Source organism: Leuresthes tenuis, unplaced genomic scaffold (genome assembly GCF_036924035.1).
Source record: "Leuresthes tenuis unplaced genomic scaffold, fLeuTen1.0.hap1 SCAF_6, whole genome shotgun sequence".
Classification (NCBI taxonomy): Eukaryota; Metazoa; Chordata; class Actinopteri; order Atheriniformes; family Atherinopsidae; genus Leuresthes; species Leuresthes tenuis.
This window is the reverse complement of record NW_027325360.1, coordinates 24,985,068-25,013,031: the sequence shown is the minus strand read 5'-3', so window position 1 is coordinate 25,013,031 and position 27,964 is coordinate 24,985,068. Positions and strand designations below refer to the sequence as shown.

At 40.8% G+C, this 27,964-nt stretch overlaps 2 protein-coding genes across 5 annotated transcripts; both read right to left on the bottom strand.

Moving 5' to 3' along the window:
- Positions 1-8,747: 8,747 nt before the first annotated feature.
- cabp1a (calcium binding protein 1a) lies at positions 8,748-17,464 on the bottom strand. 2 transcript variants are annotated; one of them, XM_072388404.1, is made up of 8 exons: positions 14,196-14,400; positions 11,972-12,157; positions 11,049-11,079; positions 10,693-10,836; positions 10,487-10,596; positions 10,294-10,368; positions 10,113-10,185; positions 8,748-10,022 (listed from the first exon to the last, which is right to left on the bottom strand). In XM_072388404.1, the coding sequence occupies exons 1-8, from the start codon at positions 14,334-14,336 to the stop codon at positions 9,997-9,999; spliced, it is 786 nt and encodes a 261-aa protein (XP_072244505.1). In that variant the 5' UTR covers positions 14,337-14,400; the 3' UTR covers positions 8,748-9,996. The 2 variants fall into 2 exon arrangements, with proteins under 2 accessions (XP_072244505.1, XP_072244504.1); XM_072388403.1 differs by lacking the exons at positions 11,972-12,157; positions 14,196-14,400 and adding an exon at positions 16,502-17,464.
- A 2,849-nt stretch (positions 17,465-20,313) lies between these two features.
- asphd2 (aspartate beta-hydroxylase domain containing 2) lies at positions 20,314-26,048 on the bottom strand. Of its 3 annotated transcripts, none has more exons than XM_072388400.1 (4): positions 25,668-26,048; positions 23,513-24,713; positions 22,966-23,079; positions 20,314-22,761 (listed from the first exon to the last, which is right to left on the bottom strand). In XM_072388400.1, the coding sequence occupies exons 2-4, from the start codon at positions 24,375-24,377 to the stop codon at positions 22,631-22,633; spliced, it is 1,110 nt and encodes a 369-aa protein (XP_072244501.1). In that variant the 5' UTR covers positions 24,378-24,713; positions 25,668-26,048; the 3' UTR covers positions 20,314-22,630. The 3 variants fall into 3 exon arrangements, with proteins under 3 accessions (XP_072244501.1, XP_072244502.1, XP_072244503.1); XM_072388401.1 differs by having other exon boundaries at positions 25,742-26,048; XM_072388402.1 differs by having other exon boundaries at positions 25,755-26,048.
- Between the last annotated feature and the right edge of the window lie 1,916 nt (positions 26,049-27,964).

The window sequence follows — 27,964 nt, the reverse complement described above, 5'->3', positions numbered from 1 at the left end:
ATTTTATTAACCAACATGTTATTTTACTGCACAAATTGTCTAATTTGAAAATAAATTTTCTAGCCAGGTGGTTATCTTCTACTTATAGTTTTAATTAACGTAGTTAATTAACGTTAAGTAATACAACTTACTTTCACTTTTTCTTTACGTGCAGAGAAGGTGGCCATTATTAACCAATTTTATGGTGCCTATAATGAATGTTTTCATACTTTTTTGTCCCTTTGTCACATATCATCATTGAAAAGACTTTGCAGTGGAAAAGCTACTTAACACAGCTGATCAATCATTGTTTTTCTCTGATGATGTATTTTGTATTTTGTTCTTCTAGGTGCTCATCTTCCAGCTTCTAGAATTGGAGCTCCATCCTGGGTATCTGACCTGGAGAAGGACGATAATGCCAACCAGACACCTGTGCAGGTGAGAGAGCAGTACTTCACCATGGTGCAGCTTTTAGTTTTATCAGTTAGTAACTCCTCTGGTCTGAGAAATCATACCTTAAAGAAATATAAGGTTTCACAAAGCAGGTTTAGTGAAAACTCTTATTTATTATTTTCTATTTCAAGGTTTATGTTTATGCATTTGGCAGACACTTTTATCCAGTGCAGACTTACAGATAGGGTAAGGGGGTCTTTCCTGAGGACCCCTACTGGAGACAGTACCTTTCATGCAGGGGATTTGAACCCAGGTCTCCCACATGAAAGATGGCAATCATATGACAATGCTATCCCAGTATCCCTTTAACTTTATTCACAAAGGGAGCTAACACAAACCAGAGAAAGAGGGGTAACTCTAGCCCGTTTCAGAGAGAGAGGTAACTCAAGGTCTCGGTCAGTTACCGTAGTAACAGACTCTATGAACCTAACCTGGTCGGGACCAGGTTTTTCTCAGTAAACCTCGAGTTTCTCTCTGTCTCCACCCTCTTTTAGCCACACGCTCCATTTGATTTCCTCATTCATTCATTCATTCAGTCAGCAGGTGAGTTTTGGTGTAGCCTAGTTCTTCGAGAAGTTCTGGAAGTCCATTAGGCACAGTAGGAGGCGATTTATTTTTTTTCCACGAACATGGCATGTCCTTTTGAAAACGATCCCGTGGATCGTGCAGCATTACTGCGCAGAGAATTAAATATTAGTCGGGAGATGGTTATCAGACCGTGCATAGATGTTTTAGCATTTCCAGACAATTATCTTTTTGAGCGGCACCATCAGAATCTGTAGGGACAGAAAATAAAATATTTGAATTTGTATGAATATGCTGAAAAAAATATCTATAGGCCTATTACAAGGCACTTGTGTCTTGGGGGGTGGACTCAGAGGATGAGCTCCCTCCAGGGATTCTCTCAGCCACTGGCCTCCCAACGTTTGAACCTAAACCCAGCGTATCACCGTGGCAACACCTATACAATTGACATGGCTCCTACAGTGTGTGTTATTCTTTCATTTTTGTAAAGAGCAGGATTTCAAATATTTTAGTCAAGAGTCAGTTATAAAATATCTAAAAAATCTTGAAGACTGTAGCATTGAAATGCCTGATGGAAAAGTTAAGGAGCTCACATTTCTGCAGGTATTGTAAAATTGCAGGAAAAATACTTTCCTTTCGAGAGTACTAAATGAGCTGTCCTGTCATACAAAGATCATGTTCAGAACAATGATATTCCACTTGTAGCGGAGGTGTCAAATTTGAGTCCATTTTCAATGAGCTGAATTACTTTCATGTTTGTCAGCCAGGATTACCTCCATGTCTTGGCTCTGATGTTTTTGGAGGGATTGTGAAATCTGATCTGGCATTGTACATCAAGTATCTCATAAGGGTACACCAACAGTTTACTTACCTTGAGTTGAATCGACTATTAAATCAGTTTCATTACCTTGGTGATGACAAACCTTGTGAGGTTAATCCGGACAGTAATAAGCCGGTGGCCATGCTGTACAAAACTGGTGTTTGCTCCGATTGTTGCCAGTCTTGATGGGAAAGAAAATTGAAGGTCCAGCACATAACAAAGTCTGGCAACTGGTATTACAACTCAGAGAGATTGTGGAATTGATCTGTGCCATTTCCACTGACCAGATAGCCAGTTTCAGAGTTCTTATTGATGAACATTTGTATTTCAGACACTAGCCGTTGTAGTTGAGAAGAATACAGAATTTGTCTTAGATGATCACTTGCACATCTCACTTTTGAGCCTGAAAACACTGTCATGGCACATGAGGTGACAGTGAAGGGTGCAAAATACAAAAAGAGCATGGTTATTGTGACTGACTACAGTGAGGAGGGGCTCATTGTTGGAAAAATTAAAGTATTCATCCACAGAAATTCAGCAGTACTTTTTATTGTTGAGAAATATCTTGCTTCGCGTCTCTCCAATTTAGTTTTTTGCCTTTCACAAAGTCATAAAAGCTACTGCTGTATTGATCGGAATAACTTGCGTGATTACTTTCCTTTGCCTGAATACACGGTTGGAGGCATAGCATTAATAGTTCTTCACCACACTGTCCTTATTGTAGAACCAATGTCAGCTTTGAGTGAGCAAATTCAGAGCATCATCCTCAAGGCATTGCCGAATATTTTTGAAGAGAGTCAAATGCAACTAATTTCAAGGCTCCAGGACTCTGCCTTTGAATCAAAAGAAGTAAAGTTTAAAGAAGAAAGTTTAAAGGCCACTTGGTCAGGTTACCATGTTTTAGCAGTCATTATTTAATTAGTAATTTTTTGTTTTAGAGACAGAGATGGTTACACTGGATCTCCAAATTTCTCCAAGGCCCATACCACTACCAAACCCATCACCACAAGAATCACAAGTCCATCATGCCTGCCATCAGCTTCATTGTCTGACCTGTCAGACTGCAGCAGTCCAAGCAACATAAGTTCTCCAATCTTCAGAACTAAAACATGGCCAGAAATATTCCAGGTGCCCTGGGACCGAATACCCTTGCAGAGCGGTGCCAGATGGTGAGAGTGCTTGTTGATGAGATGAGGAAATATGAAGGTATCCCCACATGGTCCCAGTGTCTCAAAGTTTGTCAAAATATTGTAAGACAGTACCCCCAAAGTTTTGCTGATGGCTCACTCATGGCAGGAGGTTACACCGCCTCTTATTCAAATAAAAACCTGTATTGAGAATTTAAATCGTGACGGTGACTTTGCACTTCACTGTGCCACAAGGATCTCTGGGTCCCTTAGGAGTGGGCCTACTGACTCATATAGATGTACCAGATTTCAGCCAGAACTTCCACCAGAAGAGACTTATGATACCGTAGGAAAAAATGCCAAAGACTGGAAGGGGTCTATAGACAAGAAGGTGCAGGTGGGGTTGAAAGAGCAGAGGTAGCCTTATGGGAACCACATTCTTTCTGCGGCGTCGCCATATAAATGCAGTTCCATATCTTTCCATTGAGGATCTCAGACACAGCTAGCCATACCTCTTCCATCAGAAGAGCTTCATGCTCATTTTGAGATTCTCACAGATTTTAATGTACTGTGTCTCCTTTAGCTTGCCATGGTGGAATGTGGGAGAGCAATCGTAGAATACTTCCGGAGAAAACCCACAAACAAAGTTGTCCAGGATGAGGATGCTGAGGTGGCACTCCATGCTGTCCAGCTACTGATGGCCCACTTCAAAGAGAGTACAGATGGGCTCATTCTTCCTGCAGATGTTAGTTTTTTTTCCTGCTTTTCATTCATACATATTACAATTGTTGTGATCTAAAATATGTCTTATAAAACTAATGTTCTCACCTATATTCAATTGTCTACTCTTTACATTCATCTGCCATGATGGCTGATGTTGAGAAGACCCTCACTCTGCCGTTGAATCCTCATCTAGTATTGCTTGGTATGTATTCAGTAAATTGACATACGAAAGTCATGGGTCATCATCGGATTTGTAATTGGTTTGTATTTCAAATGAAATAATGGTAAATAAATAAGAATGGCTATAACTGTGCTAAGAAATAAAAATATGAATATGGCCCAAGACTTTTGCAGAGTAATGTACAATAACATACAGTAACTCTCGTCCAATGACAGCTGGGATAGGCTCCAGCCCCCCTGCAACCCTGAACTTGATTAAGCGGGTATAGAGAATGAATGGAATGATCTTGGCCTTGGTTCTTTCTCTGTGGAGTTTGCATGTTATTTCTGTGCCTGCATATGCTCTCATCGAGTACCCTGGCTTCCTCCTGCAGTCCAAATGTTAAAGTTTTTTTTATTCTAAAGTGTTGACTATTGGGGTGACTGCAAGTGTACATCATTATTTGTCTATGTGATGGCAGATATAGAAAATAAATGAAAGATAAAATTATTCATAATTTTAAATTTCAGGTGGGAAAGAGCGTTTAACTGCTGGATGCTGGATGATCAACCTTGAGTCACATCTTATGTGAGGGTATTCAACCAACCTTTGTAACAGGGCTTGCTATACTCTTTTCAGTGTACTACATCTTTAACCTACAGTATCAAAAGGAGACTGCCTGCACACTCAAATTCATTCAGAGGTAAGGCCTGTATTGTTCATTTAGTCTTTTTCAGCAAGTGCACCTCAAATCCTTAATGTATGACCTTTTTTAAGATGGCAGTCTTTTATTTCGATTCAAACTTTAATGTCAAACTGCTGTGTTATTTCCTTTTTTAGGCAAGATCATCTCCAAGAAGTAAGGGAAAGTCTTTCATAAGAAGTCAGTCACAGTCAACCCTCGAGATGTTTAGTTTATTTTTTCTCCATCCATCCATCCATCCATCATCTACCGCTTATCTGGGGGTCGGGTCGTGGGGGCAGCAGCTTTAACAGAGAAACCATCACTGTCCCCAGCCACCACCTCCAATTCTTCCGGGGGGACTGTTCCCAGGCCAGCTGAGAGACATAGTCTCTCCAACGTGTCCTGGGTCTTCCCCGGGATCTCCTCCCAGTGGGACGTGCCCAGAACACCTCACCAGGGGGTATCCTAACCAGATGCCCGAGCCACCTCATCTGACTCCTCTCAATGCGGAGGAGCAGCGGTTCTCCTCCGAGTCCCTCCCGGGTGACTGAGCTTCTCACCCTATCTCTAAGGGAGGAAACCCATTTCGGCTGCTTGTATTCGCAATCTCGTTCTTTCTCAATTTTGTTATTTGCTGCATTCAGCTCCACAAAAAAAGAACATTTTGTATTGAAAAAGCAGCAGTTGCATTCTTTTTAAATGTTTTTTTATTTCTAAATAATTTGTGTTTTCTATTATGTGTACCTTAAATTTCGAATAGAATTAACACACATGGACTGTTTTATAGATACCTCCACATTTAAGTTGCTGAAAAAGAGTTTATATTTGTGATCAAAAACTTTATTTTGAAGGAACTAAATGGACATTTTCTTTTAGTATGGCTTCCTTTTCAGACCTCTAGGTTATTTTTCCGACTAGATGATAAAATGATTTTCTTTTTAATCAACAAATGTTTCAGTTGGTGCTTCCTTTTTAAAATAAAAACATCTGACACATATTGACCTTACATTTTTTAAGTGTATTCTTTTACATTATGTTGTTGAATGCAGATTATCTGTATGTTTAATGGCTAAATGGCACTGTTAATGTGAACAACTGCAATGTAAATTATGAAGGACAAAAACATATTAGGGACTGTACCGTTTTGATTGTTGACAAGGAAATGTGTTCAACTATCTGTTGACCTACTCCTTCATAAAGGGCTTTTTCTTTGCTATGCAAATTAGACTTGTGTGCTTGGTCTACCAACTTGTTTGCCATTTTCTAATTTTGCTTTTTGTAAAGTCATCTATTTAATGTAATGTCTTAAAACAAAATGTTTGGTTGCTGTTGCTCACATGATTATAAAACTTTTATTTATTCATGTATTAGAGCATGAACTTAAGTCAAATTGACAGAAAACTGATTTTTTTTAAATAACTCAGTCCTTTGAAGGTTAAAGTACCACCTGTAAGTTTGTATGTATCTCAGTTACATAAGTAAAAATTATGGCTGACATTTGGGCACATTTAGTGTTGATTATATTTCAGACTCAGAGAAGAAAGACCAGATTAGCAGATGCCATACAAATGGTTTCTCTGCACAACTTCGGTTACAGCTTTTAAACAAAAAAAATGGGTAATTTAGGATGAGTTTTGTGAAGTGTGTTGACAAAAACCAATATGAAAATCCAGTGAAGGAAACAGTAAACATTACACACATGAATGCGATTTCATTTAATGTTCTAATGATGATCTTTTAAATTAAGAGTATTAAATTTACCCACCAGTTTCTGGATCCTGTCTAGAACCAGGTCAATGATCTCTTTGACCTGTTTCTAAGTGAGACTTTTCCAATAGTATAGTGTCCACGGGCGTAGTTGTTGGCAGCATCCTCCTTGCCAGTGATCAGCTGCTCTGGGTGGAACAGCTGATGGTAGGTCCCCTTGCTGACCTCATCTAGGGAGGGGAGATAAAAAAAAGAGACAACCATGAGTTTCATTGATATTTAGAAAAAGAAACATGTCCAATCAATATCAGACCACATGAAATGACACTTAACTATGACAGTGGGTTCGAGAACTACAAAAACAGCTCTGGGGACATGCTGTCCAGCTCCAGTCTCATTGAAAAAGGTGTTAAACCACTTGTAATGTTCGTAGCTAAACAACTATGGACAATACAGGGCCACAAAGTTAATTAGAAATACATGTTAAATACCAGATCAAAAGTGCAAATAAAGGAAGTTCTTTTTCACATCTAACAAAAGACTATCAGAATAATTCCTAAACATTTTTTTCTCGATAATGGTGAGTCAGGAAGCATATTAACCCTTTATAGGACAAGTGACTGTTTTTGATCACTTCCGCACGTTACATCACACATCTTTTTACATCACTCTGGTGATGACGAGATGAAGCTTCATGAAGCACTGAAGCTTTTCATAGTAGTGGGCCGAAGTGTCCTGGTGTTTAATTTGCTCTACTGCGCCATCAAGTGGACAATAGATGTAAAGCAGGTGGTGATTGAAGTGACAACATAATTTGTGCTTAAATGATTATGCTAATAGACAAAAATGAGCTTGTGTTACTTGTGTTTGGGAAGACATTTATTCATTTTTATTTAAGAACAGCAACTTTTCAACAGTGCTTGGTTGCTTCAGGAAGTTTCTTTTTTTGAGATTATTTCACCTACTTTTGAAAATATACACAGGTAAAGCTGGGGTACACAGAATCTTCACAGCAAGCTTATACAAGTTATGGTATAAATTTTTCTATTTTTCCCAGTACTATAGCGGGTCCTCTGACCTCTTGACATTTGGTTCCGCAAGGTATGTTTTGACCTCCACTGTTGCATCCGCGGTTTTATTTTGGATTATTTTCTGCTGTACTGTGGTGTCCAAATGATGCCACAGTACAGTGGGCTCGAACATGGTGGTTCGAATGACAGCAGCACATTCTGCTATTAGCCTCTCCTTGGCTTTATTAGGGCTATAGAAGCCTATTTTGTTTTAATTGTGGATCCAGCAGTGATGCCAGTGATGTGATACTGTGTGAAGAGCTTGCCCTGTACTTGTTTCCTCAGACTCTATGCCAGATCTCTGCTCTCTGGATATTGCAGGATTCCAAGATCCTCCACCTCCATTGCATGGTGTAACACAGCCACTGCGCCATGTGCCACACAATGTGAGTCACGCAAATGAATCGCCTTGTCACAAGCGTCCATGTTTGCTGCACTGTCAGTCACAAGGCCAGAAACTTGAATTATACCTTATCAGTGCTGCTATTACTCTAGCCAGATTTTCAGCTGTATGTGACTGACGGAAATGCAGTACCCCTAAAACAACAGATTGTAAAGAGGTGCTTGCTTTTGTAAAATGGCATGTCGCAGCTAGATATGAGTCCGTGTTTATTGAGGTCCACAAGTCAAGCTAACTGCTGTTGTTTAGGACAGAGGCTTTGGCCTTCTCCTTCTGGTATCTGTCCCATAGCTTTCAAAGCCTGAAAGAGAGAACATTCTTAGTAAATATCAGAAAATAGAGGATGCTTCTTGTGCTCACATACATACCTGCTTTGTGGGGAGAACATAGTTAGGGTTCAAAGCTTTAACAAGCTTTTTGAACCTTTTATCCTCCACAATAGTGAAGACCTGTGAATCCTCTATCACCATATCAACTAAGGCCTCATCCACAGTACTCTTCTGTCCTGATTTAAAAAAAAAGAAAACACAATAGTATAGTATATACATTAATATACTAAAGAGACTTAGGCTTCCTGGCTTACCTGAACTTGGTTCATTGTCATTGGTCTCCTTGCTTTCGTGCAGGGTTCTATAATGCCTCAGCATAGATGAGGTGGTATTGGTGTATCCAGTTTCTTTGGAACACAACAAACACTTCTCCTTTTAAAATGCCAGAATGTGGAAGGTGGATATTAGTACAAGGGTAATGCAATGCAATATCACATTTATATTTATTTATAATATTATTTATTATAATAATAACATCAATAATGATTAATCATAGTTAACATATATGCTATTTATTTTGTGTTCTTGTAGCTATGCTACATGTGTTTTCTTTATACGCACACTTCCTGGAATTTTTTTTTTACCACAAAAGGGCAAGGAACCAAAAATGGTCACTTTGCCGACCATTCATTTCTACATGAAAATGAAAAATTTTGAAAAATGTTACAACTGCAACTAACTCTTGTTATGACCTAGAATAACAATCTAAGGTTGAAATTTTGAATTTCAAAATGTTTTAATGAGTGCCCTATAAAGGGTTAATGCATGCAATGACAAGACAAGCCATACTAGTATTTTGACATAATCATTATAGTCCAACACATTTTCCACACACACGTCCCAACAAAGAAAGGAGCTTAAATGTAAATACCCTTTATTTTCCTACAATTAACTTGGCAAAATTTGTTGTTTACTTTGTTAGACAAAATTGCAAATGTGCATACTAAATTTAATAAATGTCTCTCTTTGGCATGCATAAAAATTTCTCTGACAGCACAGATGTGTGAAATATTACCACATCAAGAATCATGATGACAGTGACATACAGTACAGGTACAACATAATCCCATCCACTGTGAACACAGCTCACATTTGTCACTCCTACTGTCTAATCTCATGCAGGGCTAAACAGAGTTTCAAAAACAGCCATTACTAGCTCCCAAAGTTTTGGGAATTCATACTAGGGAACGTTGGAGGTGAAAAGTCCGGAGATGGTCCATACTGCTGCAAACCACTGACTGTCAGTGCCAGTTTGGCTTTTTGGATTTAAATTTCAAAAGAGCTGCACATCTTATATGGTCTTGGTTCTACTGCCTCTGTCTTTTGATGAGTGAATAACAAATATTCAAGGCATTTTAGGGACCTATTTCTCATTAAGAATGTCCTTGTTGCATGTCAGACAGTGATGCTTTTTCATCAGACTAGACTGGTACAGTGAAAAATTACAGATGGTCACAGAGTTACATTACAGGTTTGATATTGCCACTTGAATTCCTTGGTGAAGCACCATTGTAACACAAAGGTACTTCCACGTACAATTTTTAACACAATACAGAGGGTGTGAGTATATAGAGAAACATTCAACAGTGCTGATTTTTTACATTTCCTACATTACGTTTCTCGTTCTGATGTTTTTGAACATCTAAAGCAACATCTTGCAAGACACTTGAACACCAATTAGAAAATGAGACAACACCAACAATCTATTCACACAGGAAGTTATTTAGTGAGATTTAAAGTGCAAAAAAGAAAAAAGAAAAAAGAAAAAAACATGAATGAAACAATCTTGAGCAATGCTACAGCAAATTCGGCCTCAGTAAAACTAGAGACTTTTCAGGAAGAACACTTATTGATTGAAAGTGTGAGGTGATTCCTAGCTCCATAACATTCGAGGAGGTCTAATTCCAGTGTCATTTAGATTTAGATGGCTCAGAAGATCTTGGCATGTCCTTGGTTGTATGTGGTCTTGTGTGAAGAAGGACATAGCTTCACATTCAGCATGGATCATTTTCATGATCTCAACGAGACATCATTCTTACAAACTCTGAAAAGAGATAGGGGGAGGACAAAATGCAACAGCTGCGTCATAGTCCATAGCATAGCTTAAATAATTAGTTTGTGAACGTTGTCTTACCTTCAAAGTCAACAAGTCCATCACCATTCAAGTCCACATCTCTTAGGATATCTTCTACTTCTTTAAGACCAACCTGAAAAGAAAAAAAGGTAGGCAGATGTGAGTGAAGCCCTACACAGTGGTTGTTCAGGCAAGATTAGATTAGAAGCTCTAAGTTTTCTTTCTCTGGTCCAACCCTTACTTGTTGGCCCAACAACTTCCTCATTGTGTCTCGGAGCTCCGTTGTGCTAATGGCACCATCTCCATTTGTGTCAAACTGAGAGCAAACATTGGAGCAACATTAAAACTAAACAAAAACAGTGGAAAGTAAACCTTATACAACAGAAGAATAAATAAATGAAATCCATTGTCTATATATCAATCCAGGCACTTACCTCCCTAAATGCATCCTTTAACTCCTTTATTCCAATCATGTCTGCAGTTTCAGCGAGGAGCTTTGGGCCCATTAGCTCCACAAAGTCCTCAAAATCAACATGGCCTCCCACTTAAGGAAAACATATTTACTGTTCAAACCTCAAAACACCCCCAGAACTCAGTTATATACATAACTTCTAAATGTGTAAGATGGATATGCGCTTACAGTTCATGTTTATTTGTTGACTTAGTTCTATCAGCTCCATCTCCGTGGGCATGTATCCCATGGTCCTCATACAATTCCCTAGATCCTTACAGCTGATGAAACCGTCCTTGTCTTTGTCAAACTCCTTAAAAGCATCTCGCAGCTCTGTTATAACAGAAGGGCATCTTATTAGTAACTGGACTGTAAGACTTTATTTGTACTTACAGGTTGTTTATACTTTTAAATTAAAATTATTTGCACTTAATTTAGCTTATATTTTATAAAGCCCTTTGATGGTTAGTGTTTTTTTAAAATACATTTCGTTCAAGTGATTAATACAGAACGAGACGACAAACATCAAGAGAAATAAATCTTACCATCCATTTCTTCTGGCCGCAGTTCTCTGTCCTGTTAAAACATACCATGTCATTATTGGTGAGTAAAAAAATAAAAAAATCAATTCACAGATTTAAAAAAAACAAGCATATTATATCTGAACAAACTGTGACTCAAATGATGCCCAAATCTAAATCAGCGATCCTCTCCATAACAATTCTCAGCCTTCTTGCAAAATTCAACTTAAGGACGAACAGTTAAAGATGTAAAAAGCAGACTGAACCTGTCTCATATCATGATGAGAAAAATAGCCTGATCCCTATCTTGCAGGACCGGTAATTGTAACTCCGGAGTTCACAGAAGAATGTGACTGTTTCTAATTTTTTTTTTTTTTTGAGTGCTTGCTTACAATGAACACAACCTTTAAAGGGCAGAGAGAGAGGCAGACATATCCCAGAGCCCTCAGGGGTTAACAGCAGGAGTAGTGAGACGTCTAAACACAACACAGAGCGTTGACGTCAGACTCGAGGAACAATCTGACCAGAACCTCTGACACAGAAAACACAGGAGTCACATGAGCCCAAAAGAACGTGGACAGTCAACACCAATGCACACACAGTACCATCAGTCCTTCCTCTGTCATTTCATCAGCAGTTACTCTAACAGGCGATTTTAGGCCTATTACGTCTCTAGGTTATTCTTTTTAACCGTAAAATGAATTTTCTTAACCCTTAAACGGTTTAAGCTCTGCTCTTATGTGACAAATGTTAGGATTATTGTTGAAGTCACACTGTATCTATTATTTGTGAACTTCCAGCTCAGTCAGTTCCCACACCAGCGTGTTCTTTATTCATAACTTAAAGGATACAGAGTTATTTCCCCTCCTTGTTTGGTAATAATAGAAATCATGTTTTTACTCAAATGAATATAGCAGAAACCAGCGTGTTTGTCCAGACTTACGTACAGTCTGCCTGCACTTTGCCATGCCATTACTCAGGAAGACACAGGTTTGTCCCAATATGTTGCTCACGAGAACGCAGTTTTGTGTCATGGAAACAATGGAGTCCTGATAAGGCCCAAGATACCCTGTGTGGCCAATCTCCTCACATGATAGGACCAGTCTGAGTCTCCTCTCAACATCCTGGAGCATCTTAACATAAGTGTGCAGAAACAGAGCAGAATGGAATTAAGATAAGTTGGGTAGGGGTTTGTAAGTTTATATAAGAAAAGAAAGTCACTGCAGACTTTCTTTATTCTGTTAGAAAAAAAAGGCAATATGCAGCCATGTGGAAAACAAAGTACACCCTCTTTCACTTTTAAGATTTTAGTTATTAGGATCTAATGATAATAAAAGGAAAATCATCTGATCCTTATCAGGTAAAAAAAAGAGGTAAATCCAGCCTCAGATTACCAGCAACACATGTTCAAGAGTCATGTCCAAACTATTTAGAGGCCATTGTTCCACAGTGAGAAGGATTATTTACAAGTGGAAAACATTCAGGATAACTGACAGTCGTTTCTGGAGGAAATGTCTCAGCAAGTTCACCCCAAGGTCAGAGTGTGTAATGCTCACAGAAGCTGCAAAAAACCAAGAGCTACAGGCCTCAGCTTGCTTGTGAAAAATTCAAGTTGATGACAGTTTAATTGTTGTGGTTAACTGTCGCCTCACAGTAAGAAGGTTCTCTGTTCGAGTCTCGACTGGGGCCTTTCTGTGCGGAGTCCAAACATATGCGCGTTGGATTAATTGGCAAGTATAAATTGACTGTAGATAATGATTTGGGCTTGTTTATTTGTGCTGTGTCCATGTATTGCACCATAGGACATGGAGACCTTTCAGTCATTGAGTCCAACATGATTTCCACCACATACCCAAGTATTATAGAGTCAAATGTGAGGCCAACTACCCAACAGTTAAAGCTTGGTCAAAACTGGTTCATAACACAGGACAATGATCTCAAGCACAGCAGCAAATTTGTACAACACAAAAAAGGCTGTATAAGAACAGAATCAAGTGTTGTAATGTCAGTCAAACTCTAGACCTCATCTTGATTGAAATACTGTGAAGGGACCTTAAGAGAGCGGTGCATAAACAAATGTCTACAAAACCTAATGAAATGAAGCACCATTGTAGACAAAAGTGGGCCATGATTTTTTTTCACAACCATGTGAGATATTGATCATGTCATACACAAAATTATTATTTAAAATTACTGCATCTAATGGTGTTAGTTTGTGTTGAATAAATAATGACACAGTGTAATATTTCATTGGTTGATCTTTATCTGAGAATGAATTTACCTCATTTTAAGACCCAGAAAGGGACTGATGATATTTCCTGCGGCCTGATACATAAAACTTTAGAATTCAAAGAGGGTGGGCATTCTTTTTCTCATGACAGTATCCCAATTGATTCTGAGACACATTTTTCTTCAGATACTGGTACAGTAACAGCTACTTAATACATGTGCATGTTATAGAGGTGTGTATGTAAGAATAACAATATAATGAATATGAAAACATGGCAGAAAGGTGGCCTAAATACATCTATAAAATAACAGGTTGCCAACTTTCCACTCATTATTCATAACAGTTTACTTGCCACTTGTACAGACTGGCATCTCACACCTATACACTGTCGCAGAAGGAGTAAACATACTCAGAGGCAGAGAAAAGGGAAGCTACAAAAAACATTGCAGAAGACATTATGCAACTAGGACGTAAAGATACATTTTCTTCCAAGGGACATTAAGTACTCATTAGTAAATTATTTCTGCTGCACAGCAACGTTTGCCAAAATTTAGGACCATTAATCCAAGACAAGCTTGATTGAATTCAACAGTGCTACAGTTGCAGAAAAAGCACTCACAGCGTGATAACATTAAACAATGTAACGATTAATCTCAGAACCGCTCCATTATTGAAGCCTTAAATAAATCTAGTTTTAACAATATATGCTGATTTGACCTTTTTGTGTATAGATTTGAAAAAATATATTACAAAATATTTCAAAACTGATGTAGTTCGATCAATGACTGCAACAGCAACTGCAGAAAAGTACGTGAAAATATTTACAAAACTTCTGTGTCCAGTTTCGTTTATCACTATCAGTTTTGAATGCACCAAAACATGGATCAAACAATCTGAGAAAGAAAGGGTGTTACAGTGCAACACACGGAGAATATTCTTACCGCTCTCAAAGGCCAGTCTAAGCAGTTTCCCATTCCAAAGGAGAAAAAAGGCATTAAATAGGACCATGAGGACTTTTTCACCGTAAGGTCAGGAGTTTGAGTTTTGAGACGAATGCAAACTCTGCTTTCAGCAAGACCCATGAAGCCCAGGGTGCTAAATTATACCTGCAGCAGAATAATAAACAGTGTACTACACTGTACTGTACTATACTGTGTGGGACAAGTGAATGGAGCAACACTAAGAGCACCAAAGAGAGGGTAAGAGTGGGGAGAGGAGGAGATAAGGGGGAAAGTGAGAAAGCAAACGAGGGAGGGATGCAGACCAAGGAAGGATACAGAATAATGCCTATTAAAGGAAAAGAGATGTCTGGAAGATATTTCACGCAGCTGTCACACCAGCCAAACTGTTGGTTTATTCTGTAAACATATCTGACACTTCAGCACAAATTCACAGGCAGCAAATATGAGAGTAAACAAGATAAACTGTAAAACAGCCTCCAGCTTTCCTTGGGCAAATACGATCTAGTATCAATAAGAAATGTGCACCTGTTATCATCTGGCTTGCACATATACTGTGAGGTGTTTGCTCTTTCTGGGCTAAAAAAACATGGAGAAGGCAAGTTTAAAAGAACATTCTGTAATGACCTATTTCTATTTTTTTGTCATCCTCCTCACCTGCACTCTTCAAGTGCTAGAACATAATTTGTGATTTTGTAACCTTGAGATTGCATTTTAATTTTCATGATAATATTTTCTGCTTGTGCCTTTTTTTTCCCTTTTTTTTTGCACCTCACAGCCCTTTCACATCACATCATCATTTGCTCTCTGCGGGCGATGACAAGGTTACACTGACCTACAACACACTAGCCACATGGCACCACAGAGAAACCCAGAAGAAGCAGCAAAACAAATACTGTCTATTGCACTGATATTTAATATCTATGTGTGTGCCCATATGCACAGAATATTGGTGAGGATTTTCCTGATTAGGATCGATTCATATGCATTGCATACATACTGGCCTGGGAAAACACCACCTGCAGCCACAGCAGGGTTTTCCATAGATGTATTGTTCACACAAACTGGTGTGTGTGTGTGGCTCTCAAACCGTACTTTCCGCCTGTCACTGAACTTCTCACCATCATCAGTAGGTCTCTCATCGAAGAAAAGTCTGGGTTTACTAATGTTTTCACAAAAACTGCTCACAGTCTGACTCACTGGCTATTTGTGGCGATGGTTTTATTCTATATGAGTCTATATATATCTATAGTCTTTCCATATCAAGAGCTTCTGCTTCTAGCAATGTATGTAAATCACTTCCTGATAAAATCCAGCCACCTTACATGGTAGCAAATAAACACTGACCTCTGTGGAATGAGCCCAATAAACAACACAGTATCAGTGGTTGAAGCAGTGAGTTGGAGCACAGTGAGAATTCTTAATGCAGAAACAAAGCTGGTTGCTTTCGCAGTGCTAAAATTATGCAAAATGGCAGCACTGATAAGAATACAGGCATATAAAGCGGCTTCCTTTTGATCAGTAGCCAAAAATAGAGCTTCCGTCTACGGCAGGAACATCAGGCTGATTACCTTCAAACACAATCACTGAAGCGGACCTGACTGAATGATGCAGAAGCATGAATATAGCTCACAAGCTATGCCTTTAAACAGAGAGGTATTAGCACATCAGATATGTCCACCTCTGCAGTACTGGAACATTTTAGTTGCCCCAGCACATCCACTTCAATCAGAAAGATCTGCCTGATTGAGAAAACCTGTAGGAGGTAGCTATGTATTTACAAATTACATAAGAAATGAATGCGTAGAAGCTGCTTTCCTTCTACAGTCTATCCAGTAATGACAGTGTTTGCAGACAGCATCACAGAGCATATCAGGATGTATTGATTGCAGACTGGATGTCAGTGAAGGAAGAGGCCACAGTTAACCACTTCATATCTGCGTGTATTTCTGTATTAAGACTGAGAAGCTAAACTTTAGCAGAGAAGTCTTGTTGAAATGAATAAAAACAATGATTTTGGGTGGATCCTGGCTGCTGAACACAGATGTTTCCTTTGGTGAGCCTCAATCACTCTGCCCTTATACAAACCCTTCACTACAGTGGCTTCTGTAATTAAGCTTTATAGAATCTAAATTTGGATTTGGGGCATCATTGTCACAGTTTGTAGGGACATTTCCAGAAACATTTGCACACTTAACACTCTAAATCTGAAATAAACATAAATCGTGGAGTTTATCTGAGATTAAACTGTTTTAGTTGGATACTTCCTAAACATTTCAGAGCCTTACCTGGCCAAAGAGAGAATTGAGGATGGTTCGTAAATTGATATCAGATGTTGAGGAAGCAGCACTGGACCTCCGTGATCGACGGGATGACCTGCTGGATGGAGGGACAAGGGAGCATGAGGACTGGGAAGGACTGCTGACGTGACCACCGCCATTGGTCAACCTGCCCCCCTTATGGTCCCTCGGCTCACAAAGGGGGGTCCTGTCATCGTTGCTATCCGACAGAGAGGGCACCCTGGGGACAGGACGGGGGAGCGTGTGACACCGCCGGGGATGCTCAGGTTCATGTCCTGCTGCCGGCGGACGGTCCTCCCGGTTTTGCTTCCTGCGGTGGTGATGACGGTGAGTGGCTTTGGATGTCCTGCAGCGCTCCCTCACACCCCGGCCTGCTTCGCCGTTGGGCTCCTGAGGAACGGGCACTTGGTTGTGTGGGGCATGTGACTTGCACTTGCCCCGCGTGGCTGCATTATTACTACTGTCTTGGCTGCCGACCAGGGAGGGATGGCACAGGGGTCTCCGGGCACTTACATCGCCTTCAGCCGACCAGAAGGACTCGTCTGTTTTGCTGCTGCCCTGGAGTCCGGCGGGACGGTGGTGATGCTGGTGCTGATGGTGATGCTGACCTCTCCGGCTTTCTGTTGTGTCTTCAGGGAGCTGTGTCGGTCTCCTCGTCGCTGAGGAAGATTTCAGGAGGGAGGTTGTGGAATCAGATTTTGGAAAGGAGGCGCTCATTGCGACGGATCTGATCTGGTCTGCCTCCGTGGGTTGTTAATCGACATAATTTTCTTCTCTCCACTGTCGAAACATGCTCTTCAGTGAAGCCTGTCCGCTTTGAGTTGAGCTACATTTCACCACCTGATTGCTGTGCGGCAGCGCGCTCAGACAGCTGAACAGAGGGGGTACATAAACTGCTGCAGAGCGCGTCACCTGTTCATTAATGTTTTCTGTGGCTGACGTGGCTGTGGACCGTTGTAAGAAAGCTGGGTAATTTGTAAACTTTCTATGAGCATGTAGATAAAATTGTGCCCCCCCCCCCCCCCCCCCCCAAGTGGAGGAGCAGACTCATATTAAATGACGATGCGGCTAATAAACTATATTAACAAATAGCCTACAGCAATTTGAAAAAAGTAGGATGTCCAAAGTAGGATGTCCCTGTATTAATTTCCCAGGTTCCTATTGCACCAGGGGGAAAAATCATAGGGTTTTTATCGTCCTCATGTTAAGAAAATACAACCTCAGATAAACAACACGTGAGATATTGTGCCGTGTCATTATTTATAAAAAAAAAAAAAACTAAGCTAAAAAGCAGAAGCAATGTGTGGAAAGTAGCCTACACCCTGTTTCTATGGGTGTTAAGATGGTATGTAGCAGCCAGGTGCTGCTAATGATAGAAGCACTTAATTAACTGATCATCAGCAAGAATCTTAGATAAGCAAATGTTTCTGTCTATAAATCTGGGAAGGAGTATAAGGCCATTTCCAAACAATTTGGAGTCCTTTTTGTATTAAGAAAGATTATTCACAGTGGAAAACACAGCTGCCAATCTTCCTGGCAGATTTCGTCCCAACAAGTTCAACCCAAGGTCAGACTGTGCAAAGCTCACAGAAACTGCAGAACCTCGCGATTTCCATCAGCTCCCTCTCCTCCCTGTATCCTCCTGGCTTGCCCTATCGTGTGTGTGTGTGTGTGGGGGGGGGAGGCGGGAGGCGGTCCCATGGGCTGGTGTGGTGATGTCACGGGGGGTGGCGTGCTGGGGTGGGGGGATGCTGTGGGTTTTGCCTGGGTCGCTCCTACCTACTGGTGCTTTTCCACCAAGCCCCGTCACGATGTTTACCAACCCCAGGGGGGCTGTGTCGTGCGGCTTCCGGCTCCTCCCTGAGGGTTGGGCGCGCCCCTTTTGCCCTGAGTCCCGGGGATGGCGTGCGCCTTGCCCTCGGCGGGGTCACGATGGGGGGCCGGGGTGGGCTCATGCCGTGGCTGGCTCTGTTGCTGGTAGGGTCACTGGTTGATGCTGAGTAAGTGTTGAAGGTCAACATCATTGCTTTATGTCTGACTGCTGGACAGCTTTAATTCTGGTGGATACATGGGTTACTTACAGACCACAACACAAACTTCCACACATTCATCTATATATGCACCACAGTCCACCTTACACACACACACCTGTCATTGTCTGGCTTAGGTTTGTGAAGTTGTATATGCACAAACTACAAGACAACAATCCTTTGGATAAATGAGACTGAAGCAACTATGTTTGGTCGTAATGCATCTCATTAGGTGAAAAACCAAACACAGCATATCAGCACAAACACCCGATACAAACTGCCAAGTATGGTTGTGGAGGGCTGATGATTTGGTCCAAAACTGGTTCATACAACTGGACAATAACCAGGTTCAGCAGAAAATCTACAACATAATGTCTCAAAAAGAGAAGAGTCAAGATGTTACGATGACCCAAAGTCCAGACCTCAACCTGAATGAAACAGGTGTGCAGAAATAAATGCATGCAAACCGCAATTAACTGAAGCTCTTCTGGTTAAGAAGAATAGACTAAAATTTCTCCAAAGGGATGTGAGAGTGTGAAAACATCATACAGAAAATGATAGCCTTATGTTTTTTCTGATAAAGCTGGTTCTACAAGGTATTTAAGCACTTGATATACTTAGTTTTTCACACACTGCTTCTGCATTTATTAAATAACGAACGACACAGTGTAATAAATAATATTTTATTGATCATCTGAGGTCAGATTTAGCTAATTGTAAGACCTGGCAAGAACCAGATTTTCTTATTTTTTTTTAAATTATGTCCTGATCTTTAAATCTTCAGAATTGAAAGAGGGTTTACCTTGTGTTCGTATGGGTGTTTATACATGATGCAGAAAGTAGATGGAATATTCGTAGTCAGAGCTAGGATATGTACTATGACTATTCTTTCATACTTACCTGCATTTCAATGACTTACTGTCAGTGAAATGGAACCATTCGACACTTTGTATGGGGACCACTGATCCCATGAACTTTACTTCAGACAACAAATCCACACATTTGTGACGGGCACTTTTTTTATGTTACATTTTCACAGATATGTGCTTATAATCAGTCTGCTATGTCAAACCATACTGTTAAGAGAATATTCTTTTTGGTCCTATTTGGTAAAAGTTTCACACCTGCATAGTCTACTTTATTACAGAAATACTTTATTAATTCAAGGACTGCAAGTTAATATAATATTCTTAGGTCCTTAAAACATGCAGCCTAATGTACTCAACAATCTGACAAGCACTTAGAGCCAAAGGACACAAAAGTAACATCCCCCCCCCCCCCCCCCCCCCAACTCCAAATTGTCAATTAAAGCCAGAATCAATTTAAATGCTGCTGACTTTATATTCTCTTAAGGCAATACAGGCGTGACAGCAAATGACTATTATTATACTGAGGAAACGCAGCAGTGGTTCAATATTTGCATTGTTATACGTCCCTGTACCTCTACTTTAAAACTGCACCTAGATGAAAAGAGGTCACATCATTTATTTTTTATTTGTATGCATTCTCTCTGTTACACTATGATGAGGGGAGCTTTGAGAGAAATAAAGTCTGCTGTGGAAAAGCCACCCTAGTATTGATTATTCACTTACAATACCACCACAGTAATGTAAGTGTCTAATCAATACTAGAGTGGGATTTCAACAGACATCTTTATCCATTGGAAAAAGCTTCCCTCAGCAGAGTGTACTGAAATAAATGCATGCACTGTGAAGTCAGGGTTCAGATCTGCAATGCTTGTGTAAAAGTGAGAAGACTGACACCAGCTGGTTAAATAAGATACTCGACCATTTATTAAATGTACAGAAATACTGTTCAAAATCCACACAAGAATGTGTTCAAAGACAAATTCTTAATCCTAATGTAAACAAAATGGTTGCCTCACCATACAGTGTATATAAAGCCAATGCTTTGGAATTAGGTTTCTATTGTGGATTAGCAGCACTGTTGATTTTATACCCAATTATGGACGTGAGTGTCAGTGCCATCTGATGTTGTAAACAGCGTGTAAATGATCACACCTTTGTAAACATTAGAACGGAATAGATGTGTGTCTTGAATTGCTGTAGACGAGTAAAGCAGCAGAAGATTATTGATCTTTTAGACTGTGCACATACAGTATATCCATGGAGTTTCATTGAAAAATTAAGGGTTGTGGTTTTCGTATTGGGTACCATTCTGTGCTGCAAAATTACAGTGATTTAAAAAAGGAAAAATATTACAGAACAACAGAGAGAGTACCTCAGAAACATTTTACAGAGTATACTAACCAAATCTATCAAAAAGGATTTTTATGGTAGGCTTTTTGAATCAGAGAAGGACTTGCAATCACTTTAGGTCTGAATCAAGACAACACAATAGTTAAAGCACTGAAGACAGTCATTTCAAAACATCTCAGACCATTCAGGGTATTATTTTTTTTCCACTTCAGCCCTATTTACAGAAATACAAACCTGATATCAAATGCAACCAAATTACAAGAGTTTAGTAAAGTTACTAAAAACACTTAATCTCCATTGTCACAGCACAGGCCGACTCACACAATTTGACCTTGAAATGTGCTTATCTAACCACATCGTGTGAAAGCGGGACTGATTTTCAAATAGGAGCACATTTAACTACCACACCACCAGGAGTCAGGACAGAGACATCAGCTGCGTCTGTAAACATTCAAATCATGATCGTCACGATCGACACTGAACCCCACCTATCAAACCACGTATGGATAAATGTATTTTAAACCAATCTTGTGCTACTGTTATAACACTACAATAGCACTATCTACAAAACATTTTCTTTGGATGTGTGTGTGTGAAAATTGCCATTGTGTCAGGGATCCCAAGGACCCAGACTTTACTGATCCCTTGTAATTTTAAGACTTTAATTTTGTACTGACACTTCAATTGTGCTGATGTGATTATTCGACTTTTTGCACAGGTTTACAAGAAGAAAGCAATTTTTCCTTCATAAGATCTTCAATTATGTTGTGGCTTTTTATAAATAATAATGAGCATTACAATTACTGACACAATGTTAACATTCTGTGTGCAGGAGGGCCCAGCCATTCATAAAAATGTGAACACTCTGAACTTCCACTAACAATCTGAATCAAAATTCTGCTAAATGTTTAATATAAAAAGTTTAAATTACTAAATTTCTTAGCCCTTGCAGAAGTGTATGTAGGTGTTGCATGTAGTCATGTGCCTTTCTTAAGGCTTGGGAAGAAGGCTCCAGGCTGATAAATGATTACTCAACAACTTCACTTCATCAATAGTTAATAGAAAAGGTTGGCCTATGAATCCATTATGCTGTAAGGAAGAACATCAAAAGAGTAACAAAAAAATTGGGGCAATTTTAGAGCAGTTTTTTTTTTAAATTTTGGGTTACATACTTTGCTCTCTATCTTCATACTGTTGAACTGTTTTATGTGACAACCAAAATAAATAAGAAATTATAAAAATGATTCACAGGAACTGTTTTGCTCTACTATTGGCCCAAAATTAGAGCGATGCATCATGTGTAGCCTGGTTTCATGGAATAGCATATGAATAACACATCAGATCGTGTAGCGTGTTATTACTACACATTTAATACCAGGTACTCGAGTGCGATGACACCTTGCTGAGAAGGTCTGCCTTAACCATAATTGCATATGGTGTAATTTCACAGATATAAATGATATACCTAGAGCTTAAAATGCACAGAAATGACATGCAAAGTGTGGCTGAAGTGTGTTATTTATATACAATGCCATGAGATCCTGTTAAAATGCCCCCATCTCTCCAATTATTACACAATATTTACATGGCTGCATGAATTAACATGTGTTCCCAACGTTCTGAAAAATGAAAGGTGCACTTTTAAATATGGCTGCATTTTACACAACTACATAGGCGAAAAGAGAATTGATAAAAGAGGTCCAATGTTTGGTCATCTGCAAGGAAGAGTTATGAACAATACTGTGTGAGTCGGAGAATATGTACACAGTGAATATAAGAGCTGGTCTGGAGGCAGAAAAACAGTTGCTCCCCAATCTTACAGACTTCCCTTAATGCCATCTGTCTCTTGTTTGGTTTCTCACTCACACCTATTTCCCTTCCTTGTCCTCTAAACGGCCTGGAGTAAAAATGTAGTCCAAGGCTTGCCTCTCAGCAGCGGCCACGTTGGGGTGCCAAAGATCCACCATGAATACAACCCTGGGGCCGTCCTCTGGGGTGCCTGCGTACACAAGCCAAGCAACACAAACATCAAGAACCCCTTTATGACATGTCTTTGAACCGGGGCCCATATCAAACTCATATTAAAAGATATTACGTTTTTCTTAGCTACTGGATTATTCTGCACTTTGAGGTCAATCGTCTTTCTACATAGATATAAGCAACACACAAAGAAAAAAAAGACTCAGTATAAATCCCGTCTTACCCTCATGGAAAGCCCTGTGGAGGAAGGAGTCGTCAAAAAGCAGACAGCTGCCCTCGGACCAGCACTGTGGCTCTCCACCAACTACAAGCTCACAGGATGGAGGTATTCTGAGACCTAGGTGAAAAAATAATAAGTCCATCCATGAGTCATTATTGGATTTAACATGCATTTTGTGCCACTGTCCCCCATCCCATCCATAGTTGTTAGACTGTCCTGTATCATATAGGACAGTCTAAGAACAGGGTTATTACAGTATGTCATTTTAAAAGATCTTACAAAGTGTCTTGCCTTTATAGGCAGCAGAAAATGTAATTAAAGCTCAGGTGTAGTGAAAACGATAACAATTTGAGCATATGGCACAACGTTTCAACCATGTGCTTTCATTACTCAAGAGAATTCAGGGCTTTAGTCTGAAAACAACAGCAGCCGATCCACTGTGTTGCTCCTTCTCTCTGTTAAAATATGCTTACTTGTGAAATGATCTGCTGTTGTGTTGGGTTAAATACACACTGAGCCACATCAGTTCCAGTTCACTGAACACTCTTACCCAGGTGGCAGCGCAGCCTGACATTTGTTGGACCGTAGTGCTCAGTAATGAGAGCTCCAGGCGTCAGCACAGAGAAGCAGGCATTTCCAAATACGTTGTTGGCGATGAAGGTTCGCAGCTGACCCAGCACCCGCCAGGCCCGCGGACATCTCCTGACATTTAGAACCAGAGGGGTGCCTTGGTTGACCAGGTAGTAGGTCCACCACTGCCCACGAGGAGTGCTGTTGGCTTTCCACCCTGGTGGCAGGGAGGAGCCGCTGCGGGCTGGAGGTTGGTGGTAGATGCTCTCAAACTCAGCAAGAAGGGCAGGGAAGCTCTGCTCAAGCAGTTCCACATCATGTCTCTGTACTTCTCTAGAGAAGAATGGGGCTGACGGTAGGTCGGGGAGGAAGAAGACCTCCGGCCGCTGGATAGTTGGTCGGCTGTTCAGGTATCGGCCTTGGTCACGGACTCCTTTGTGCACCCTGCCCATACCTGACCAGGTGTAGCGCTTGGCGTAATCCTGCAGGCTGTGATAGAGCCTCTGGTTTAGACTCTCACCAGCGCTGGTACAGCGGAAGCACTCTGACGACTGGCAGAAAGCAAAGCCGTTCTGCTCTTCCAACCCTGACCCATGTTTACCTTTCCCCCTGCCACGACAGTCTGAACTCATGAAACCCCCCACCACCCCTCCAATCCGACCAGACCCCGACAGATACCTCCCACGCAGCGGGCTGGGGCCATGCTCCCGCCCCACTCTGTAACAGTACCACATAAACAGTAGCAGCACACACATGGCTATAGCCAAAGCACAGATCTCACACTCCCGTACAGACTGAATCCCTCCAGCCACCATCTCCCTCACACTCTCTAGTGACCACTCCATCTTGGCTCCTTTCTGGATTGCTGAATCTGATAGAAATATAAAGTGCTGATGAAAGGTGCGTTAACTTGTCTTTGCCTGATTGTGATTGAAAGAGGCCTTAAACCACACACAGGGTGTTCTGGAGTCTGGTGTCAAGCAGCTCTTATGGGCCCCTCTGATGTAAACAGTCTGCTGATTTGATCTGACACTCTCACTCTTCAGGCCTAACATTTCAGCACTCTGCAGCGAGGGAAGGTTTCTCCTTGCATGATGTCTGGCTGTGTGGTGTTTGAGCTGCTCCTTCGCTTGTTCTTTCAGACAAATGCACAGACACTGTGGCTTAGGGTTATATGCTCTCTGTAAAACAAAGACAGAAGGAGAAAAGGGAGATAAGAGTGGAGGAGTATGTTATAACTGTCAATGGGATGATGCTGAAACTGATATGAATTCCACAAACTTGGCTCTTGATGTGTTTGATGTCACTACACTTTATTTCACGACTGTGAAACACATCTTCCTTTACAGTTCCAAATTCCCATCGTGTATTCAACACATGTAAAGCACACCTGCTGGAACTCACCCACACTGTGGACTTCAAAATGACTGCACCCCGTGTACACACACACACACACACACACACACACACAGTGAACACAATTTGTGTACTGTACTGCGCTGTGTAAAACCATGAGTCATGGACACATTGCTGCATTTAACACAAATCTCTCCCTTTTGTATTATTGAGCACCACGCACACATGCGCGCGCCTAGCAGTAAATTATGTAAACGTAAACAGTGTTGAAACCCACCCACATTTATAATTGGCATTCATAGGTTGCCCAGCAGGAGCTGCATACATGGATTCTCTGGAGAGGAAGGGGGGCATATGTAGCCTGTGTAGTCACATGTTAAGTATCAAAAGAAGGATGCATTACATGATGATGATTATATAATCCAAATGGACCAGCAACCACAAAGAGAGGAGTGCAATGCGTCAACTGTGGATCAGAACTCCTCGATGTGGTCTCACCAAAAATGGTCCGGTAATCCCGCTCCATTGGACCCTCCCCTACATCGTGTCTGACAGCATCAAGACGCCCCCACATCTCCCACACACACTCGCTCCCATTACGACAGACAATCAAACCCCGATCAAGAAGCCATGGAAAAAGCACACACTGTCTTATTTCTCCAAATACTCCAATGTTTCCAAGCTGACAAGAGTAGAGTTGCTGCCATCAGGGCCAAGCAGCCACACAAAGTCATGACCAACGTTCATTTAGCCTCAGCAAAACAAGCAGATGGCAGTACCTGAGCTCATGTCCCCACCTCTACAGCCGCGTGGATGTTTGGTGCGCTGATTCGTGCACGGTTTGCATCCATACCTACTCAACGTACATGACTGTGGCCGGTGGAGAGGAGAGACGCACAGGTGTTTCTCCAAGCAAAGCTGCGCACCACTGCAGTGCACACGGCAGACGGATATCACTCTCCAACATCACAGGAAACAGCTCCAAATCCCAACAAAAAAGTCGTAAAAGGAACTCAAACCATCGTGTAACAGGGGCAAAAATGTCAAAACCTGCCCTGCCCACGGCTTCACTCCCTGTCTGTGCTGGGAAACGGCGTCGGATAGGCTTCTGAAAATATTGATGTAAATACTGACGCTTCCTTTGAGAAGCAAGCCACCAAGCCTCAAGCAAACAAAAGGATATGTCAGTGTTTCCGGTCACTCTATTCAAAATAAACGTCTTGTTCAGGAATAAGGGAAAGAAATAGTGCAACATCTAGTTTAAAGTTGATACATTTGGGTAATTGCAAGAGGCAGATTTAAATAATGGCCACAGTCATATAGACAGGCTATACAAGGGGATGCCACCAACAATGAAGTCCTACAAACTCTGTGACCTCAGTTTGTGCTCTGGAGATAGAGATATTTTTTTGTCTTCAAATCTAGACTCCCCCTGCAGTAAGATGTGACATTTGATTCCTGTCTCTTTTCCCAGGCTGAACAGCACTCCCCATGGAAGCGCAGAGGACAGCATTTGGAATACTGGCTGAATAAGTTGGACTTCAAGTGTACTTGTATATGTGTTAAAATTGAATATGCTCAGCACATTTACTTTCCTCATAAACTGACTACATCAACTTGAGCTCTCAGAATTTCTCTCTGTCATCTGACAATTTATGAACAAAGCAATTTATCTACGTTGTAGACTTACAGAGAATAAAGATACTATCATAGCACAGCGCTCTGTTTCAAAGCAGTGGGTCAAGTATTTTACTTTGAAGGGAGGACTTTCTCACATCCGGTTTAGCTCTGGTAACCTCTTCCGCACCTTTCACAGCACTCCCGTCGACCATAGACATATATACAAAGACGCCGCATTGACTGCTGCCGCTCACTGGACGGGCGTGCCGACAGGGCGGCCATCTTGGTACAGTGCCACCTGCTCCTACAGTACATGATATATATGGAGGAATGGTGTTTCTACACAATAAAAGTGATCATAAATCACTCAGTTGTCAAGCTATTTTCACGAGGTTTGTTTGTCAAACGCCAGACATGATAGACAGACATAGATAGAACTCGTCATTCATTAGGTTTTTCTCCCTCAGATCCCAGAGAAAAGCGTGCACATTTTTCTTCGCCCTTCGCCCCGGAGAATGCTGTTACTCTTCTCTCGCTTCAGACTCTCCACTCTGGCCAGAGCTTCACTAAGTCTGGCCTTTAGAACAGTGGGAGAAGCAGGCAAAGCATAATTGTGGTCCTAGTGGAAAGAGGGATGGACATATGTTTATAACTCATCACTCACTCATGTAACTGGCCCACATTCTTAATTTTATCCCTCAGTCCTACTGTTTGCACCCCGAATATGATATATTCCTATATAAGTGACAGGGACAAAACACCCTACAATACGTTTTAATGTGTACTCGTATATCTCAGTGTGTCTAAAATGAGTGGCAGAGAGCAAATGCGATACAGGTTTTAATATGACCAGGGCCTTGGTGCTCTCATGTGTTTGGAAAATATTACATGCAGATACTCACAACATTAGAATGAGGTTCAACTTCAGGGAAATGCTGAGGCAAGTCCACTGGAAGAAAACCAGCATTTTTAAAATATCCAAGTACCCGTATCATAGCTACATGTGTGACGTTTTTTAACAAATCAATACGTTTGAAAATAGGTCCAAAATTCAGCAAATAATTCTACTGTAAGATTGAGGAGTACTTCTTTCCTTCGTAAGTTCATGCATCGCTGCCTCTGCTTGCCCTGTACCAAGATGGCGGCGCTTTAGGCACGCACTTCCACAGTCGATGCGGCGTCTATGTATACATGTCTATGCCGTCGACGACAATTTGATTTGTACTGTAGACAGCATCTCCCAAGATGCACTCCATCAAGCGTGGTTGTCGATCACAGAAGTCTTGATAATGGTTTGGAGGTAATAGTTTATAACAAAGTACAGCAATATATTCAACACGTTTTTCTGCAGACTTCAATCTTGGTGAACTCAGGCTAACATATCCAGGTCAAATCGACCCTTCTATTTATTTAAATAATCGAAATAAAGTAGTAAACAAGGCATAATTGAGTTAAT

Bases quoted from the DNA above. Each gene is read 5' to 3' on its own strand.
- cabp1a (XM_072388403.1), bottom strand. From the start codon at position 17,230: ATGAGCGCCTCCTTTCCAAAATCTGATTCCACAACCTCCCTCCTGAAA. The intron at 10,369-10,486 runs GTAAGTGCCTGG...GTTTGCTCTCAG, and splicing joins TAAAGGATGCATTTAGGGAG to TTTGACACAAATGGAGATGG. The intron at 10,186-10,293 runs GTAAGGGTTGGA...TTTTCTTTTCAG, and splicing joins GGAAGTTGTTGGGCCAACAA to GTTGGTCTTAAAGAAGTAGA.
- asphd2 (XM_072388400.1), bottom strand. From the start codon at position 24,377: ATGGAGTGGTCACTAGAGAGTGTGAGGGAGATGGTGGCTGGAGGGATT. The intron at 23,080-23,512 runs GTAAGAGTGTTC...TTTTTCACCTAG, and splicing joins CAGGCTGCGCTGCCACCTGG to GTCTCAGAATACCTCCATCC. The intron at 22,762-22,965 runs GTAAGACGGGAT...TTGTGTACGCAG, and splicing joins CCACAGGGCTTTCCATGAGG to GCACCCCAGAGGACGGCCCC.